The 18695-nt window shown below is 40.2% G+C and overlaps 1 protein-coding gene across 2 annotated transcripts in view; it reads right to left on the bottom strand.

The window, feature by feature from the left end:
• Positions 1-354: 354 nt before the first annotated feature.
• Positions 355-18695, bottom strand: part of LOC308091349 (ATP-dependent clpX-like chaperone, mitochondrial) — a 47359-nt gene continuing 29018 nt past the window's right edge. For both annotated transcript variants that reach the window (XM_080436901.1, XM_080436902.1), the window contains 4 exons: positions 16033-16329; positions 11960-12052; positions 5283-5389; positions 355-723 (listed from right to left, as the gene is read on the bottom strand). In XM_080436901.1, coding sequence (XP_080293027.1) covers positions 630-723; positions 5283-5389; positions 11960-12052; positions 16033-16329 — 591 coding nt within the window. In that variant the 3' untranslated portion in view covers positions 355-629. The remainder of the gene's footprint in view (positions 724-5282; positions 5390-11959; positions 12053-16032; positions 16330-18695) is intronic.

Below are 18695 nucleotides of genomic sequence, written 5' to 3'. Positions count from 1 at the left end.
GGAAAATGTGTGCAAATCTTTAAATATATTTATTTTTTAAAGCAAATCTTTTTTTTACTCAAATCTTTGCTTCTGGGGGGGGGGCCTGGAACAACATATTTGAGATGGGGGTCCGTGGCCAAATATATCTCATTTTGGGGGTCCTTGACATGAAACAGTTTTGAGAACAACTGATATTATTATAGCAACAACCCCCCAGAAGCAAAGATTTGAGTTAAAAAAAGATTTGCACACATTTTCATTTTTTTTTTCAAAAATAGCAGATCTACAAGCTCGTAGCGCGGCACTCGGTGCCGCGCTACGAGCTTGTAGATCTGCTATTTTTGAATAGCCAAAGTTTAAGATAATGGTTAAACTGGTTAACATCTAAAATGACAAGATGCTTTCCCGGGTCAGAACGCTTATTTTAACAAAAAAAACAAAACAAAAAAAACAACGCACACGCCCCCTTTCAGAGTAAAATGTCATTATCTCTTAGATAAAAGATACAATGTTAAACAATCTCCAAAAGATTGAAGGTATATTCTATTAAATCACTGTGTCCGCGTGGACACAGTGATGGATGACACGCTCCGGAACGCCGGCCGCTGATTGGATGATGATGACGATGATGGTTTGTGGTGGGGAGGTCAGTTGTTGGCAGCTGCGTCAGCCTGTTGAGGCCAGTTCTCTTCATCCAGACCGGAGTCTTCCTCCTCTTCTGACGTCACCTTGGTGGGGGCCCTGGAGACGAATTAACAATCAGAATCACTTTTGAGATAAGAGATGTACTTTTAACACACCATGTAGAGGTTCTTGCTGGTAAATTGCGACAGAAAATTGGTTTCTGGTCTTCAAAATTGTAAATGCAGATTTGCCCCCCATACCCGCATATCTGTCTAAATTAGGGGTGGGACGATATATCGATATATCGCGATACTTTCTCCCGCGATAAATAATCGATATCCTCCCGAAAAATGTCGATATAAAAAAAAAAAAAAAACCTTTTTTTTTTTTTTAAGTTTGTGATACGTTGTTTTTCCTACTCTGTATTTGTGTAATGATGATTTTGAACTGTTTGGTGCTATTTTATGTGTTTATGAATTGAATACAAGGACTATCGTGATATATCGTTGGTGAATTTTCATGCAATATATCGTGATATCGCAATATATCGATATTTTCAGATATCGTGATATATCGTTGGTGAAATTTCTTTCTTTCTTTTCGCACTATAAGCCGCACCTGAATATAAGCCGCAGCAGCTAAATTGAATGATTTGTACATATATAAGCCGCACTGGACTATAAGCCGCGGGTGTAAAATCCATAGATTTAGGAGGTCCCCTAGTGGCCGTTAGCTGTAAAAATCCATAGATAAGCCGCACCCTAAGCCGCAGGGTCGAAAAATGGGGAAAAAGTCGCGGCTTATAGTCCGGAATTTACGGTATATTTTTTATTTTTCATCCTTTTTCATCCTTTTTTTTGGTACACAGTGGTATTTTTTCTCTGTATTTTTATGTTGATTTTTGAACTGTTTGGTTGCTACTATGTCTATGAAATTAATTCAAGGACCCCAACGGAAACAAGTCCGCAAGGACTTTTTTTGGTCTGACCTTTTAGACAAAAGTATTATAAATGTAACTGTGTTGTTTTACATTCTTTTTGCTTTATAAAAATGTCAATCAATCAATTCTCATATAGAAACAGAGCCAGCTTTCCTATCATCAGTAGGAAGAGAGTTGTTGAAGCGGTGTTCCTGTCTGTCTTGGATTATGGGGACATAATCTATAGACATGCAGCAGCATCCACTCTTAACCCATTAAGACCGGGGACGCATCTGCGTCTCATTTTAAGATTTATTTTGGCTATTCAAAAATAGCAGATCTACAAGCTCATAGCGCGGCACAGAGTGCCGCGCTACGAGCTTGTAGATCTGCTATTTTTGAAAAATCTTGAAAAAATATTTTCCATATTTTTTTCAAAAAACGGTTGAGATTTAGATTTTTTTAAAGAATCGCCTCAGGTCTTAACACATTGCATGCCAGTCGCGTAGATCTACGCGAACCTATTTAAAGCCGCAGCGTGCCAGTCGCGTAGATCTACGCGAACCGCCGATTCCCATTGATTTTGCCCCAGGTGCACTTTCCGAATTTTTTTGATCCATTTCCGTTTCCGGTTTCCGGTCGGAAACAGAATTATTCGGGTTCCGTTTTTTTCGATCGTATCCGCTTCCTGTCTGGGATCCTGTTTAAAACTCGATTTTCTCGGTTGTTGTTTTTCTCCTCGCTGATCACTGTTTAGCGTTGATCGGCTGTATCTTCAAGATGGCGGCACGGATTTGGAAACTATTTTCGCTGGCCGTTTCTCACGGATCCGCCGTGTGTTTAGAACCAAATGAACGCGCACTTTTAACTTATTTAGCGAGGTCTGTGGCGACATGAAAAAAACAAAAAAACAACAATAAAACGCTGGCACTGGTGAGTACATTATGAGATTAAACTCTGGCATGGAATGTGTTAAAGGGTTAAATCCCTGGACTCTGTCTACAGCACCACTCATCAGTCAGATTCATCACGGGTGATAGTTGTGGTACTCACCATTTTATTTGATATAACAAGGTTGAATGGCTCTCCTTGGCAGAGAGACGAGAACTGCACTGGCATCTGTTCTTGTATAAAGCCATGCTTGGAGATTGTCCTATAGCTACATCTCATCATTTGAAATGGGCCCCCGCTAGACCCTATCACACACCCGTTCAAGTAGTTTTCTCACATTTAACACATTGTGTGCCAGAGGTTTATTAAAATATTGTACGTTCAGTGCCTGCATATCACGCTTTGTTTACACGCACGCATGTAAACAAAGCGTGCGTGCGAGACGGTGGAGGGTCCCGACTAACGCCTGGAACGATAATATTTCTAACGCGATCCTCCATTGCAGAGTGATCGCCGATCGTAAACGTCTCACTTCCACCACGTTAAAAAGAAATGGGAGATATTAAGCTTTTAGTCAAGGAGTTAACATTGGAGCGGCCGACCGGAAGGATTTTTGACATGGATACACACCCGGCCTCTCCTTCTCAGAGACTCCTTGGATGATCCCAAAGTTTCGTTAGAGCGCCCCACGTGGGCCCCACGTATAAAAATAAAAATGGGCGTTTATGACCGTTTATGGCACATGACGCATGGATTCTCAAAAACGGTCCGGACCTTTTTTGGCACACAATGTGTCAAGGTGCCCAAGATCAATTCTGAATTTGGTAGATCTGCTTTTAGCTTCTGTGGTCCTACCACATGGACTGACCTGCAGACTACATTGAAATGAACCACTCTAGTACCCTTCAGTCGTTTTAGAACTCTGGTGACTAAACAGGTCACCACAATGTGTAATTGTTTTTAGATTTTTTTAAAATGTTGTCTTGATTTCTATTTGTAACTTTTATATCTCACATGTATGCCTTTTATTTTCCAATTCCCAGATGTAATGTATTTTTCAATAGTCATGTTGTTGAATTTGCACCGTATTGTATTACTCGACGACACTGCAAGTGACTTTAATTACTCAGTGTAATTTTGAGAATAAATAAATCTTGAATGAATCAAAAATCAGTTTGCCACAGCACAGCTTTACTGGTGGAGAGCAGTGGTTCTCAACCTTTTCAGCATGTGACCGCCCAAAATAATCATATTTGAACTGGGGACCCCCCAAAATAATCATATTTGAACTGGGGACCCCCAAAAATTGGCCACCTATTGTATTTCTATGCTCTGTATCTGTAACTTATACAGCTGTACTGTCTCTGGCGCCTGAGTTTCCCCCGCCGGATCAATAAGGTATCTATCAATCTATCTATCAATCTATCAATCTATCAATCTATCAATCTATCCATCTATCCATCCCTCATTTTGCAGTATTTGGTGAGAAGAGAGAGAGAGGACACAGAGGTAGAGTGAAAGCAAAGAGAAAGAGATAGAAAACAGGTTCAATAGAACCAATAAAGATATATTATACATATATTGTTGCTGTCGGGCAGAAACCTCTTATCTCCATATTTTAATTTGCGTTTTTTTCTTAAATGAATGCCCTACTTGACGTCACTACAACATCACACACGTGTGACGTTTGTTTGTGATGACGCGTTTTTGAGCTTGTAGATCTGATACTTTTGATGCTTTTTTTAATTTGAATCCTGAAAAGCTACAGTTCTGGACATAATATGAGGTTTAGGTTAGAAGGTTATCATGGTATGTATGTATGCAGGCGCGTGTACATCATGTTCAAATGGAAAACTACAGGTTAAAGGAGTAGTTCACCCCCAAAGCATGGATTAGTCACCCCATGGAGACTTGAATTCATGGATATTTTTTAGTTTTTGTCTCATTCCTAAGACAATAATTTGATGACCGGGAGCGGTTCCGGTAGGAGACACAAAGAGTCTCCTTTGTGTCTCCTACCGGAACCGCTGCCTACCGGTCCGCTGGTCATCAAATTATTGTCTTAGGAATGAGACAAAAAAACAAAAAATATCCATGAATTCATGGGGTGACTAATCCATAGAAAACTAGAAAAAGTGCTCCTCGGAGCACAGGTCTCCGCCAGGTCAGGTACGTTATTGTGGCCTCCTGGTGGCGCTATATAATAGGCCAATGTGAAAAGGGTGCCATTTCTTCTTAGGCCTTTCACGGCAATCGGACACTGCATTCATGATTTGAGGCATTTTGTTACAAAAATGTGTTTTGCTAAATTAGACCTGCTGGTGGTGCTATAACAGGCCAATGTGAAAAGGGTGGCATGTCTTCCTAGTGGGAATGTGCGTGCGAAATTTCACGGACATCGCAAGCTGTGTGCATAGTTTGAGGCATTTTGTTCAAAACGGACCAATGCTGCAAACTTTGGAAGCCAACCTTAGCCAATCAGGATGGAATATGGGAAATTGGGCAGATCCGGGTTGATCACATGACTATAGAGATACTGTGTATCAATTTGCATGATGTTTGGATAGAATCTGTAGGAGTAATATAAAAAAGTTGGTTTTGCACAAATCGGCCTCCTGGTGGCGCTATAACAGGCCCATGTGAAATTTTGGGGCAGATGTTCTGAATTGGCATCCAGGGAGTGCGTGTGCACAGTTTCACAGCGACCGGGCCAACGGTGCCTGAGATTAGCTGGTCGCACACGGACAGGACACACGGACGGACGGACAGGGGGCAAAACATACTCTCTCGCCATGCCTTTCGGCCTGGCGGAGACAACAAAGTAATTCTTTGGGTGAACTATCCCTTTTAAAGGTTTCTTTCACACCTGATGTATGTGGGGTTGGATAATCCTTGGACCACGTCTTTGTTCAGCTCCACCGCCATGATGTCAGAGTGAGGAACCTCAAACATGGGCTCCAGCAACAGCTTCTCCTGCAAGAGACACACACACACACACACACACACACACACACACACACACACACACACGCGTTAATTCTCAAACCTTTTCAGCCGAGACCGACAAGCTTTGCGTGTCATTTTTAACATTTCTTTGGCTATTCAAAAATAGCAGATCTACAAGCTCATAGCGCGGCACCGAGTGCCGCGCTATGAGCTTGTAGATCTGCTATTTTAGAAAAAAATCAAGAAAATTTGTGCAAATCTTTGTATATATATATGTGAACATTTGGAACTCAAATATTTGCTTCCGGGGGATTCTAATGTCTTCTAAATCCTAACAGTGTTTTGAAAACACGTATGTTGCTATAATATCAGCGGTTCTCAAACTTTTCCATGTCAAGGACCACCCAAAATGATATGTATTTGGCCGTGGACCCCCATCTCAAAATATTTTGTTCCAGGGACCCCCCAGAAGCAAAGATTTGAGTTAAAAATGTTCACTTTAAAAATACACATATGTGTACAAAGATTTGCAAAATAGTCCCGATTTTTCAAAAATAGCACAACACAACCCTACAAAAACATCCAGGATGAAATAATAATGGAAAGAAAGTTTTAGGAAGGGAAATAAATGGCACCCACAGTTTGGGAAACACTATACAGCCAATCGTATCCAACATAAGTTAATGACTCCACACTTTTGACTAGTGACCAGTGACCTCTACTGGCCAAATGCAGGACTGCAGTCAAATGAGGCAGATAGATGGGCAACAACGTGTTCAAGTTCAAACGTTTCAATTTCAAAGACCATCACAACTCTGAGAGTGTACAGATAGAACCAAATGGACCCGTTTTAGAGTTACAGACCTGTACGGGTCTATTTGGTTCCACGAGTACGTTCTCAAGAGATAAACACTCTTCATAAAAAGGTTGCCGACCCCCTGCTTTAGGCAAACGTTGCATTAATTGCAGATCTAGGATAAGTGTCAGACCTAGTAGCCCTGAATCAAGACTATCATAGATATATTTAATCGATTCTGACAGTTGCATATGGATACGAAAGTAAAAGTAAATACATCAATGAATGATAGTCTTGATCCAAGGCTATGTCAAACCCAAAATGTAACTATTAGCTCAACAACATTATCTACCATCCAGCAAAAAATAATAATCCCACTGCTGAAAATACTTGTACCTGAGGGGGCTGTTAAATAACAATATCAAATCTACACCGTATCAAAATCAAAGAACACAGTTGAGCAAAGCCACTGCACCTTCAAGAGACATCGCTCGTAACTAACCACCTCCTCCATGAGTGTGTGCGTGTATGACACACACACCCCCACCCCCACACCCACACACACACACACACACACAGTGAGAGGAGGGACCAGTGGCGGAAAAAGTACTCAAATTCTATACTTAAGTAAAAATATCAATACTGCAATATAGAAATACTCTGTTACAAGTAAAAGTGCAGAATTCAAAATGTACTTGGGTAAAAGTACAAAAAGTATTGGCATAAAAATGTACTTAAAGTACCAAAAGTAAAAGTACTAAAATGTTTGAAAATAGCAGATCTACAAGCTCACAACGCGTCGCGATGCGACGCGTTGTGAGCTTGTAGATCGGCTATTTTCAAATAGCCTATGTATAAAATAGGGCTAAAGTGGTTAATGCATGTTTCATAATATCATAATTTATATCTGGAAAGTAACTAGTAACTAAAGTTTTCAAATAATTGTAGTGGAGTAGAAGTACATTATTTGCCTCTGAGATGTAGTAGAGTAGAAGTAAAAGTATTGGAAATTGGAAATACTCCAGTAAAGTAAAAATACCTAAAAATGTTACTTAAGTACACTACTTGAGTAAATGTACTTAGTTACTTTCCACCACTGGGAGGGACACATTAGAGATATACATTTGTAGAGCGCAGACAGACACGACGTAAAAGAAACGAGCCACTCACCACTGCAAAGGGAGGTCAAAAGATCGGTACTAGTCCACAGTGCATGGTTTTCACGTTGTTAAAAAGTTTAGTGGAGCGAGTCACAAACGCATTAACCATTCATTTGTCATTCAAACATAGTCCCCATGCTACTGCAGGCAGGCAGGCCCCCCGATATATGCTCTCACGACTGCAGGCCACAGGCACAGCTAGTAACTTTCAACTTCCTAAAGCGGGATTTCAAAATGAGTAGTCACTGATTAGTTTTAATGTATCATGATTTGGCAACGCAGGTTTTATTTTGAAGTTAATCCACGACAACATCCTTTTTCTTGTGAATTGTGCACGCGTCGATGACCAACGCAGTCCCCCTAAAACATTTTCTCCTCGGATTGGCACGATTCACACAAATTACCCTATTTGGATTCAAAACGGCGATTTTCACCGAAAAAAGCTACACGTTTGCATTCCTGTACGTGGAGTGTTATCACGCTCCCCGTCCGCCTTCCCTCCCCAAAACACTATTTAGGCATTTAGCAGACGCTCTTAATCCAGAGTATTTACAGTAAGCAAGGAAGAACACAAGGTAATACATCAAACGCATAGAAATAGTAATCTAGGAGCATAAGTAAACCAAGAACCTATCATCAGTCTGAATATTTTAAAAAAAAAGTCAATAATCTGTACATTGAAACTATACACACTAGAGCAGTGGTTCTCAACCAGTGGTCCTTGAGGGGGTTCCAGGTGGTCCCCAGCATAATGATGGAGAGTTGGTAACCAAATGGACCCTTACAGATCTTTAACTCTTGAGTGTAAAATGAAACCAAATGGACCCTTACAGATCTTTAACTCTTGAGAGTGTAAAATGAAACCAAATGGACCCTTATAGATCTTTAACTCTTGAGAGTGCAAAATTAAACCAAATGGACCCTTATAGATCTTTAACTCTTGAGAGTGCAAAATTAAACCAAATGGACCCTTATAGATCTTTAACTCTTGAGAGTGTAAAATTAAACCAAATGGACCCTTATAGATCTTTAACTCTTGAGAGTGTAAAATTAAACCAAATGGACCCTTATAGATCTTTAACTCTTGAGAGTGTAAAATGAAACCAAATGGACCCTTACAGATCTTTAACTCTTGAGAGTGTAAAATGAAACCAAATGGACCCTTATAGATCTTTAACTCTTGAGAGTGTAAAATTAAACCAAATGGACCCTTATAGATCTTTAACTCTTGAGTGTAAAATTAAACCAAATGGACCCTTATAGATCTATAACTCTAGAGAGTGTAAAATGAAACCAAATGGACCCTTATAGATCTATAACTCTAGAGAGTGTAAAATGAAACCAAATGGACCCTTATAGATCTATAACTCTAGAGAGTGTAAAATGAAACCAAATGGACCCTTATAGATCTTTAACTCTTGAGAGTGTAAAATTAAACCAAATGGACCCTTATAGATCTTTAACTCTTGAGTGTAAAATTAAACCAAATGGACCCTTATAGATCTATAACTCTAGAGAGTGTAAAATGAAACCAAATGGACCCTTATAGATCTATAACTCTAGAGAGTGTAAAATGAAACCAAATGGACCCTTATAGATCTATAACTCTAGAGAGTGTAAAATGAAACCAAATGGACCCTTATAGATCTATAACTCTAGAGAGTGTAAAATGAAACCAAATGGACCCTTATAGATCTATAACTCTAGAGAGTGTAAAATGAAACCAAATGGACCCTTATAGATCTATAACTCTAGAGAGTGTAAAATGAAACCAAATGGACCCTTATAGATCTTTAACTCTAGAGAGTGTAAAATGAAACCAAATGGACCCTTATAGATCTTTAACTCTTGAGTGTAAAATTAAACCAAATGGACCCTTATAGATCTATAACTCTAGAGAGTGTAAAATTAAACCAAATGGACCCTTACAGATCTTTAACTCTTGAGAGTGTAAAATTAAACCAAATGGACCCTTACAGATCTTTAACTCTTGCGAGTGTAAAATTAAACCAAATGGACCCTTATAGATCTTTAACTCTTGAGTGTAAAATGAAACCAAATGGACCCTTATAGATCTTTAACTCTTGAGTGTAAAATGAAACCAAATGGACCCTTATAGATCTTTAACTCTTGAGAGTAAAATTAAACCAAATGGACCCTTATAGATCTTTAACTCTTGAGTGTAAAATTAAACCAAATGGACCCTTATAGATCTTTAACTCTTGAGTGTAAAATGAAACCAAATGGACCCTTATAGATCTTTAACTCTTGAGAGTAAAATTAAACCAAATGGACCCTTAACAGATCTTTAACTCTTGAGAGTGTAAAATTAAACCAAATGGACCCTTAACAGATCTTTAACTCTTGAGAGTGTAAAATGAAACCAAACGGACCCTTATAGATCTTTAACTCTTGAGAGTGTAAAATGAAACCAAATGGACCCTTACAGATCTTTAACTCTTGAGAGTGTAAAATTAAACCAAATGGACCCTTACAGATCTTTAACTCTTGAGAGTGTAAAATGAAACCAAATGGACCCTTACAGATCTTTAACTCTTGAGAGTGTAAAATTAAACCAAATGGACCCTTAACAGATCTTTAACTCTTGAGAGTGTAAAATGAAACCAAACGGACCCTTATAGATCTTTAACTCTTGAGAGTGTAAAATGAAACCAAATGGACCCTTATAGATCTTTAACTCTTGAGAGTGTAAAATTAAACCAAATGGACCCTTATAGATCTTTAACTCTTGAGTGTAAAATTAAACCAAATGGACCCTTATAGATCTATAACTCTTGAGAGTGTAAAATTAAACCAAACGGACCCTTATAGATCTTTAACTCTTGAGAGTGTAAAATTAAACCAAACGGACCCTTATAGATCTTTAACTCTTGAGAGTGTAAAATTAAACCAAATGGACCCTTACAGATCTTTAACTCTTGAGTGTAAAATGAAACCAAATGGACCCTTACAGATCTTTAACTCTTGAGAGTGTAAAATGAAACCAAACGGACGTTTGGTTTAATTTTGCGCTCTCAAGAGTTAAATTATTCAGCATTACTTAATTTACAAGAAGTCTACACAACTAGAGAATGTAGAAGAATTGTTATTTTGATCAACGTTTACCTGTTATCTCTCCTATTGGTACAACATCAATACAGCATGGATGGAATTGTGGACAAAATCTTATCCAACGACAACAACATATTCTAAGTCTTGGGTCTGAGAGTCTAAATCTCATCAAACGGTGGTTCCGGCGTGGTGCAAAAAAATGCCCAATAAATAATGGACCTTGATATGAAAGGGGTTGAAAACCACTGCACTATAGGATGCCAGGTCATCAATGACCTGGAAGGGAAGGCGGGGCTAATCGTGTTCGCATAGACGCCGGACAAAGCCGGATGGCACCACGGTGGGTTCGAACCCACATGTTACACGGTTTAGCGGTTTGTCTTTATACCATGATGGATCTCAGTCCTCTCACTAACCACACGTTACATGGTTAAAACCCTTTAACTCATTCAGTGCCCGGCTTATTTATGGAATTTTGGCTCTGAGTGCCACAACCAAAATTCATTGTAAAAAAAAAAGTGCTTAGGAGCCGAGATACAGCCTTTTTTAGTAAGTAGTTACACAAAGAGTGAATGGAGCAGCAAATCGTCAAATCATCATATCTTGGGTTCTGAACCTTTGACCTCTTATACGTCCTGTGGCACCCAGGGCTATTTAGACGTCGGACGTCTTAGACATCCTGTGGCACTGAATGAGTTAAGACCGGGAGAGCATCTGTGTCATTTTTAGATTTCTTTGGCTATTCAAAAATAGCAGATTTGCTATTTTTGAAAAATCGTGAAAATTTGTGCAAATCTTTGAATATATATATATACGTTTTAAAGCGAACATTTGTAATCCGGTCTGTGCTTCTTGGGCCGGGGGTCCCTGGAACAACATATCGGGCGTTCGCGGCCAAATACATGTCATTTTGGGGATCCTTGAAATGGAACAGTTGGAGCGCCACTGATATACAGTAGCAACGTAAGGTTTTTTCAAAAAACTGTTTGTAGGATATACATTCAAAGATTTGCAGAAATGTTCACGATTTTTCAAAAAATAGCAGATCTACAAGCTCGTAGCGCGGCACTCGGTGCCGCGCTATGAGCTTGCAGATCTGCTATTTTTTTAATAGCCAAAGGATAACACAGATGCGTTCCCGCCAAGAACGAGTTAACTCGTTTTTAAAATCCATCACTTGATTGCCAAGATCGAGTTAACTTTTTTTTTACCCAAAGACCAAGGAGATATGATTTTTCGAAGATCTAGACTCCTATCCACTTCCTTGTTAACTTACAACTTAAAAATTCTGTATCTCAGCTCCTGAGTACTTTTTTTTTTTCAACGTAAAAACCCTGGCATGAAACTGCAAAAAATCTGAAATAATTCTGGCAGTCAATGTGTTAACCCATTGAGACCTGGAACGCATCTGTGTCACTTTAGATGTCTTTGGCTATTCAAAAATAGCAGATATACAAGCTTGAAAAATCGTGAAAAAAAAAAAATCCTGAAAAATTGTTAGGATTTCGAATTTTTTTTTGACGCGGCCTCAGGTCTTAATGGGTTAAAAGGATTAAACATTTCTCTTACCATGATGGATCTGAGTCCTCGGGCTCCAGTCTTCCTCTCCAGTGCCAGCCTGGCGATGGCCCTCAGGGCGTCAGGAGTCACGCTGAGCTCACACTGAAAAGAAAAACACGTTTAATCTGGTTTACAACATGTTAGCTAGGCTTGGGTGATTGGAGGAATGATGGGGAGGAATAATTGGCAATCGGCGATTGTCCGAGTCCTTTAACACATTCCATGCCAAACTCATAATGTACTCACCAGTGCCAACGTGTTATTGTTGTTTTTTTGTTTTTTTCACGTCACCATAGACCTTGTTAAAATCCTTAACTCTTTCATTGCCAATGAAATAAAAAAATTATTGCGAACTTTGCCAGATTTTTGTTTTTGTTTTTTCAAAGAAAATAAAAAGTGCTTAGGAAGCGAGATACAGCCTTTTTCAGTTTTAGGTTAAACAAAGAGTGGATGGAGCTGCAAATCTTCAGATAATGATATCTTGGGTTCTGAACACTTTTTTCAAGAAAAACTCGGGATTTCTCGTTCTGGCACTGAGGGTATAACCCAAAAACTCGGGATAACTCGGGGTCTGGCACTGAGAGAGTTAAGATTGAGCTGTGCACTGTCTGTATACATCGGCGACATCTCACTGAATCTACCAGTGAAAACCACGTGTCAAACGGAGCTCCATGGTTGTAGTTAGAGCGGTTTACGTTAAACAGTGATATGCGAGGAGAAAAAACTACAAGGAGAACATTGAGTTTCAGTTTCGTCATTAGAACGAGGGCCGACGCGATCGGCAAAACCGGATCCCACATAATTCTGTTTCCGGTTGTCAAACCGGAACCGGAAATGGATCAAAAAATTCCGAAAGTGCACCTGGGGTGAAATCAACGCGAACCGGCGGTTCGCGTAGATCTACGCGATTGGCACTCAATGTGTTAACAAAACAGGGGAGACATTTAGAGTGGCTAAAATGACGATTAAGCCGTCTTCCAGTCCTTGCTGTCTTTTGCTTTTGGTTTAAATGTGACAATGTAGGCATTTAGCAGACGCTCTTTATCCACAGTGACCTACAGTAAACAAGGTAAATGCATACATCAAATACAGGGAGACAGTGTGGTGTCTCAGTAAACTAGGATCACATGTAAACCAAGAACCTAGCATCAGTCTAAACAATATAATATAAAAAAATATATAATCTGTACATTGAAACTACAGGATGCCAGGTAAAAAAAATGAACATTTGTCTAAATAACATGCTATCTAGGAGGTGTCTTCATTGTGTCTTTATTAGCTAGGGTTTGAGAGCAAAACCAACGTTGTGAGCTTATAGATGTTATTTTAACTATTTTTGGAAATTATGTGCAATACTGCCCACGCACACCATCACACTCATGTCACTATGACTACTGCCACTATAACCATATAAGGAGTATAGAAAGTCCGATCACCGATACCGATCGATCAACGATCCGATCATGTGGGAGGGCATTTCCATTTTTTTTTATTTAAAAAATAACAATTATTAATGCATGTATAATTTCTTTCTATAATTTATTTTGTAGCAATAAAAGACAATATGTCTCAAAACACTGGCTTACAGTTGAATTATTGCCAACAAAAGAAATTGACAATGCCTCTGATCATTGGCCAAAATGCAATAATAATATTAGACTCGTCATTCAGGATGGAAAATAAATACCTTTAAGTTGTCATAATACCTGGAACGCATCTGTGTCACTTTAGATTTCTTTGGCTATTCAAAAATAGCAGATCTGCAAGCTCGTAGCGCGGCACCGAGTGCCGCGCTACGAGCTTGCAGATCTGCTATTTTTGAAAAATCGCGAAAAAATATTTTTAATATTTTTTTCAAAAAACTGTTGTTTGACAGCACTGTGATCAGTGTATTTATCAGACATTAGGAGCTGCCGCCTGTGCGTTAAAAGAGAGAATACTTCTCCATACGGTACGGTATCTAAACAATAAATAGCAGATCTACAAGCTCGTAGCATGGCACTACGAGCTGCCTTGTAGATCTGCAATTTTTGAATAGGCAAAGTATTAAAAATAATGGCTATAGCTAAAATCTAACATGGCACAGATGTGTTCCCGGATTGAATGGGTTAAATTGAAATAGTTAGATTATCCTGTAGGAGGTGACTATGGGGGTAGTCTGTATGGGGTGACTATGGGGGTAGTCTGTATGGGGTGACTATGGGGGTAGTCTGTATGGGGTGACTATGGGGGTAGTCTGTATGGGGTGACTATGGGGGTAGTCTGTATGGGGTGACTATGGGGGTAGTCTGTAGGGGGTGACTATGGGGGTAGTCTGTATGGGGTGACTATGGGGGTAGTCTGTATGGGGTGACTATGGGGGTAGTCTGTATGGGGTGACTATGGGGGTAGTCTGTATGGGGTGACTATGGGGGTAGTCTGTATGGGGTGACTATGGGGGTAGTCTGTATGGGGTGACTATGGGGGTAGTCTGTATGGGGTGACTATGGGGGTAGTCTGTATGGGGTGACTATGGGGGTAGTCTGTATGGGGTGACTATGGGGGTAGTCTGTATGGGGTGACTATGGGGGTAGTCTGTATGGGGTGACTATGGGGGTAGTCTGTATGGGGTGACTATGGGGGTAGTCTGTAGGGGGTGACTATGGGGGTAGTCTGTATGGGGTGACTATGGGGGTAGTCTGTATGGGGTAATCTCTCAAGAACAGATTCTGCTCTGCGTTTGAATCTGTCGGGGGGGGGGTTCGTCATATCGCGTACGCACTAGCCTACAAGCGGGCGTGCCTTCAGATCAGGAAGCAGGCCGCGCTTTACCCAATCAAATGTAGTGGGCGGGATTTACGTGTCTGCCGATCCTTCCCCACTAGAAACAAACCGAAACTCATTTAACAACAGCGTCCTCGGAGCAGACAAAACCACGGAAAGATATTCACATTTTAACTTGCTCTTTCATCATAGAAACAAGTGGGCTTATAACCAAAACCATCCATGTTCTCTGGGAGAAGTGGTGTTAGTGTTCCGTGTAGAAATATTGTTAGTGGGAATGAAAACATAGTCGCACCACCGGAAGTGAAAGGCTGAAGGCAGACCAAAACATAGACATATAAAGGTAGACGCCTCATTGGGCTCTGAAGCGTCTGTATCTCGGGCGCGCTTCCTGCTCCCGCAGGGCTGCCGTGTGCGTCACAGACGCGGAAGTTCGGTAGGCCAATCAGAGGCAGGTGGGGGCGGGTCATTTTGTAACCCAGCTTTTAACCCTTTAAGAGGCAGCAGCTGTGCGCAGCATCTAGTTAAGTTGGAACTTGGCAAACTCCACACTCTATTTGTGAAATTCAAATAAGAGACATGGTCCTTTTTCATATCAAGGTCCATTATTTATTCAGCATTTGAGTCACGGAACACCGTTTGATAAGCTTTAGCCTCTCACACCCAAAACTTAGAATGTTATCATTCGATTAGATGTTGTCAAAATAACAATTATTTACGTTCTCTAATTGTGTACTTGTTTAGTAAGTAATGTAGATGGTTAACAATTTGACTCTTCTTGACAGTGTGAAATGTTATACTCAAGATTTAAAGATCTATATAAGGGTCCATTTGGTTATCAACTCTCCATCATTTAGCTGGGTACCACCTGGAACCCCCTCAAGGACCACTGGTGGTTCCCGGACCACTGGTTGAGAACCATTGCACTGACAAGTCCCGGAAAAGACGCACTGTGATTGGCCAGTAGTCAACGCGCTGTGAGCGCTGTGATTGGCCAGTAGTCACTTTGAGTGGCAGGTGCAGCCGTGCAGGGCGGAAGAGCCGTGTGTATTGCGATACAAGTCGCCCCAATGAACTGCAGAGGCCAATGAGGTATCTAGGTTTCTAATATCTATGGACCAAAACCCCGGTTTCCTTGCGCACGTGTGCTACATCGACTTCCTCCCAGAGCCAACTGAGATAGTAAAAAACAGCAGAGGGCGCTGTTTTTCCTTTTCATTTGGCGATGGGTTCCCAGATTGGTCTAGGGTGACTAATCGATAGAAGAAAATTATTCTTTTTTAGGTGAACTATCCCGTTAACAGTGCAAAGCCTCTTACTTTGTCCATGTTGAACAGGGCCTGGTACTGCGGCACCACGGCGTTGCGCGGCTCCGTCAGGATCCGGACCAGCGTGTCCTGGTCCAGGCTGTGCAGGGGGACCACCACGGGGAGGCGGCCCACGAACTCGGGGATCATGCCGAACTCGATGAGGTCGCGGGCCTCCACGTGCCTCAGCAGGCGGTCCTTCTCCTCCATCTCCGCCACCGCGTCCGAGTCCCCGCCGCTGCTGTTGGCCAGGTCGGCCGCGGCGCGGCGGCCCTGTCCCATGTTGGAGGGCGTTCCGAAACCCAAATACTGTAGAGGAAGAACACACAGAAACCCAAATACTGTAGAGGAAGAAGTGGGAAAAGTACTCACATTCTTTACTTAAGTAAAAGTACCAATACTGCAATATAAAAATACTTTTTGTAAAAGTACAAAAGTATTGGCATCAAAATGTACTTAAAGTACCAAAAGTAAAAGTACTAAATATTTGAAAATAGCCGATCTACAAGCTCACAACGCGTCGCGATGCGACGCGTTGTGAGCTTGTAGATCTGCTATTTTCAAATAGCCTATGTATAAAATAGGGCTGAAGTGGTTAATGTATGTTTCATAATATCATAATTTACATCTGAAAAGTAACTAGTATCTAAAGTTTTCAAATAATTGTAGTGGAGTAAAAGTACAATATTTGCCTCTGAGATGTAGTGGAGTAGAAGTAAAAGTATTGGAAATTGGAAATATTCAAGTAAAGTACAAATACCTCAAAATTGTACTTAAGTATAGTACTTAAGTAAATGTACTTAGTTACTTTCCACCACTGGGAAGAACACACAGACAGCTACTGTTAGTATTATTATCATTAACCATAGGCCTTTCCCCAGGTTGGAGGGCTTTCCAAAGCCTAAATACTGCAGAGGAACACACAGACAGCTACTGTTAGTATTATTATTATTAACCAGTGGTGGAAAAAGTACTCAAATTCTTTACTTAAGTAAAAGTACCAATACTGCAATATAAAAATACTCTGTTACAAGTAAAAATCCAAAATTAAAAATTTACTTGAGTAAAAGTACAAAAGTATTGGCATCAAAATGTACTTAAAGTACCAAAAGTAAAAGTACTAAATATTTGAAAATAGCAGATCTACAAGCTCACAACGCGTCGCGATGCGACGCGTTGTGAGCTTGTAGATCGGCTATTTTCAAATAGCCTAGGTTTAAAATAGGTTTAAAGTGGTTAATCTTTGTTTCATAATATCATAATTTACATCTGAAAAGTAACTAGTAACTAAAGTTTTCAAATAATTGTAGTGGAGTAAAAGTACAATATTTGCCTCTGAGATGTAGTGGAGTAGAAGTAAAAGTATTGGAAATTGGAAATATTCAAGTAAAGTACAAATACCTCAAAATTGTACTTAAGTACAGTACTTGAGTAAATGTACTTGGTTACTTTCCACCATATTAACCATAGGCCTTTCCCAAGGTTGGAGGGCTTTCCAAAGCCTAAATACTGCAGAGGGACCAACAGCAAGTTACTGTTGTTATTATTATTAACTCATTCACTACCAACGACCAGAATTGACGAGAATCTGTCCAAACGCCCACACCGCCAAGGACGAGATTTGACGAGAATTTGTTTTTTTTTGTTTTTCTCTCATTCCTATAAGCCAGTAATTTGATGACCGGTAAGCAGCGGTTCCGGTAGGAGACACAAAAAGTCTCCTTTGTGTCTCCTACCGGAACCGCTGCCTACCGGTCCGCTGGTCATCAAATTATGTTCTTAGGAATGAGAGAAAAACAAAAAAAATATCCATGAATTCAAGTCTCCATGGGGTGACTAATCCATAGGAAAAAGAAGTATTTTTTTGGGGTGAACTATCCCTTTACACTTTGGCTATTCAAAAATAGCAGATACGAGCTTGTAGATCTGATTATTATTTTTTTTTTATCGTGATTTTTTTTTGCAAATCTTGGCATATACATATTTTGAAAGCAAACATTTGCTTCTGGGGGGGTCCCTGGAACAACATATGTTGATGGGGGTCCACAGCCAAATGCATATCATTTAGGAGGTCCTTGACATGAAAAGGTTTGATAAACCACTGATTATAGTAACAGAAGTTTTTCAGAAAACCGATTCTACAGACTGAAGACATTTCGTAGAATCGGAATCTCAGGCCTTAATGGGTTAAAGGTATCATGACATTCATTTTCACTTTTTTTATTTTCAATGTTTTATTTGGGGTTTTATGACCTCAATTACACCCAAAAAACCTGACCTTAGAACATTCAGTGGATTTTCTGTGGTCTGGGGTTTTCTGAATAATTAGGCTGAAAAGTAATCTGAGCTTGGCCCTTCGACAGTGAGGTCACAGTCGATTAATCCCGCCCACTCTCCTCCTCGCCCCTCCCCTCCCCTATCCTTTCCTTTGGGGGGGGGCGGAGCAGAGGCGATGATTGACAGGCAAAATCCCTCACCAGCGACACCCACAGGCAAAGATTTCTTTTTTCATTGCAGTTGAAAAGGCTTTAGAAATGTGAGAGAAAAACACCTGCCATGGATCACTGGAATGGAATTTTCACTTAAAACTTTTTGTACACTTTTGAAGGACCAGGACAAAGACTTTGAATGTGGTGTAAAAGTGAATGTCATTAAACCTTTAACGGTCATGCAAA

Source organism: Gymnoscopelus braueri, assembly GCF_963280865.1.
Source record: "Gymnoscopelus braueri genome assembly, chromosome: 9".
In the NCBI taxonomy this organism is placed as follows: Eukaryota; Metazoa; Chordata; class Actinopteri; order Myctophiformes; family Myctophidae; genus Gymnoscopelus; species Gymnoscopelus braueri.
Note: the sequence above shows the minus strand (reverse complement) of the source record. Positions and strands in the feature narration are given on the sequence as shown.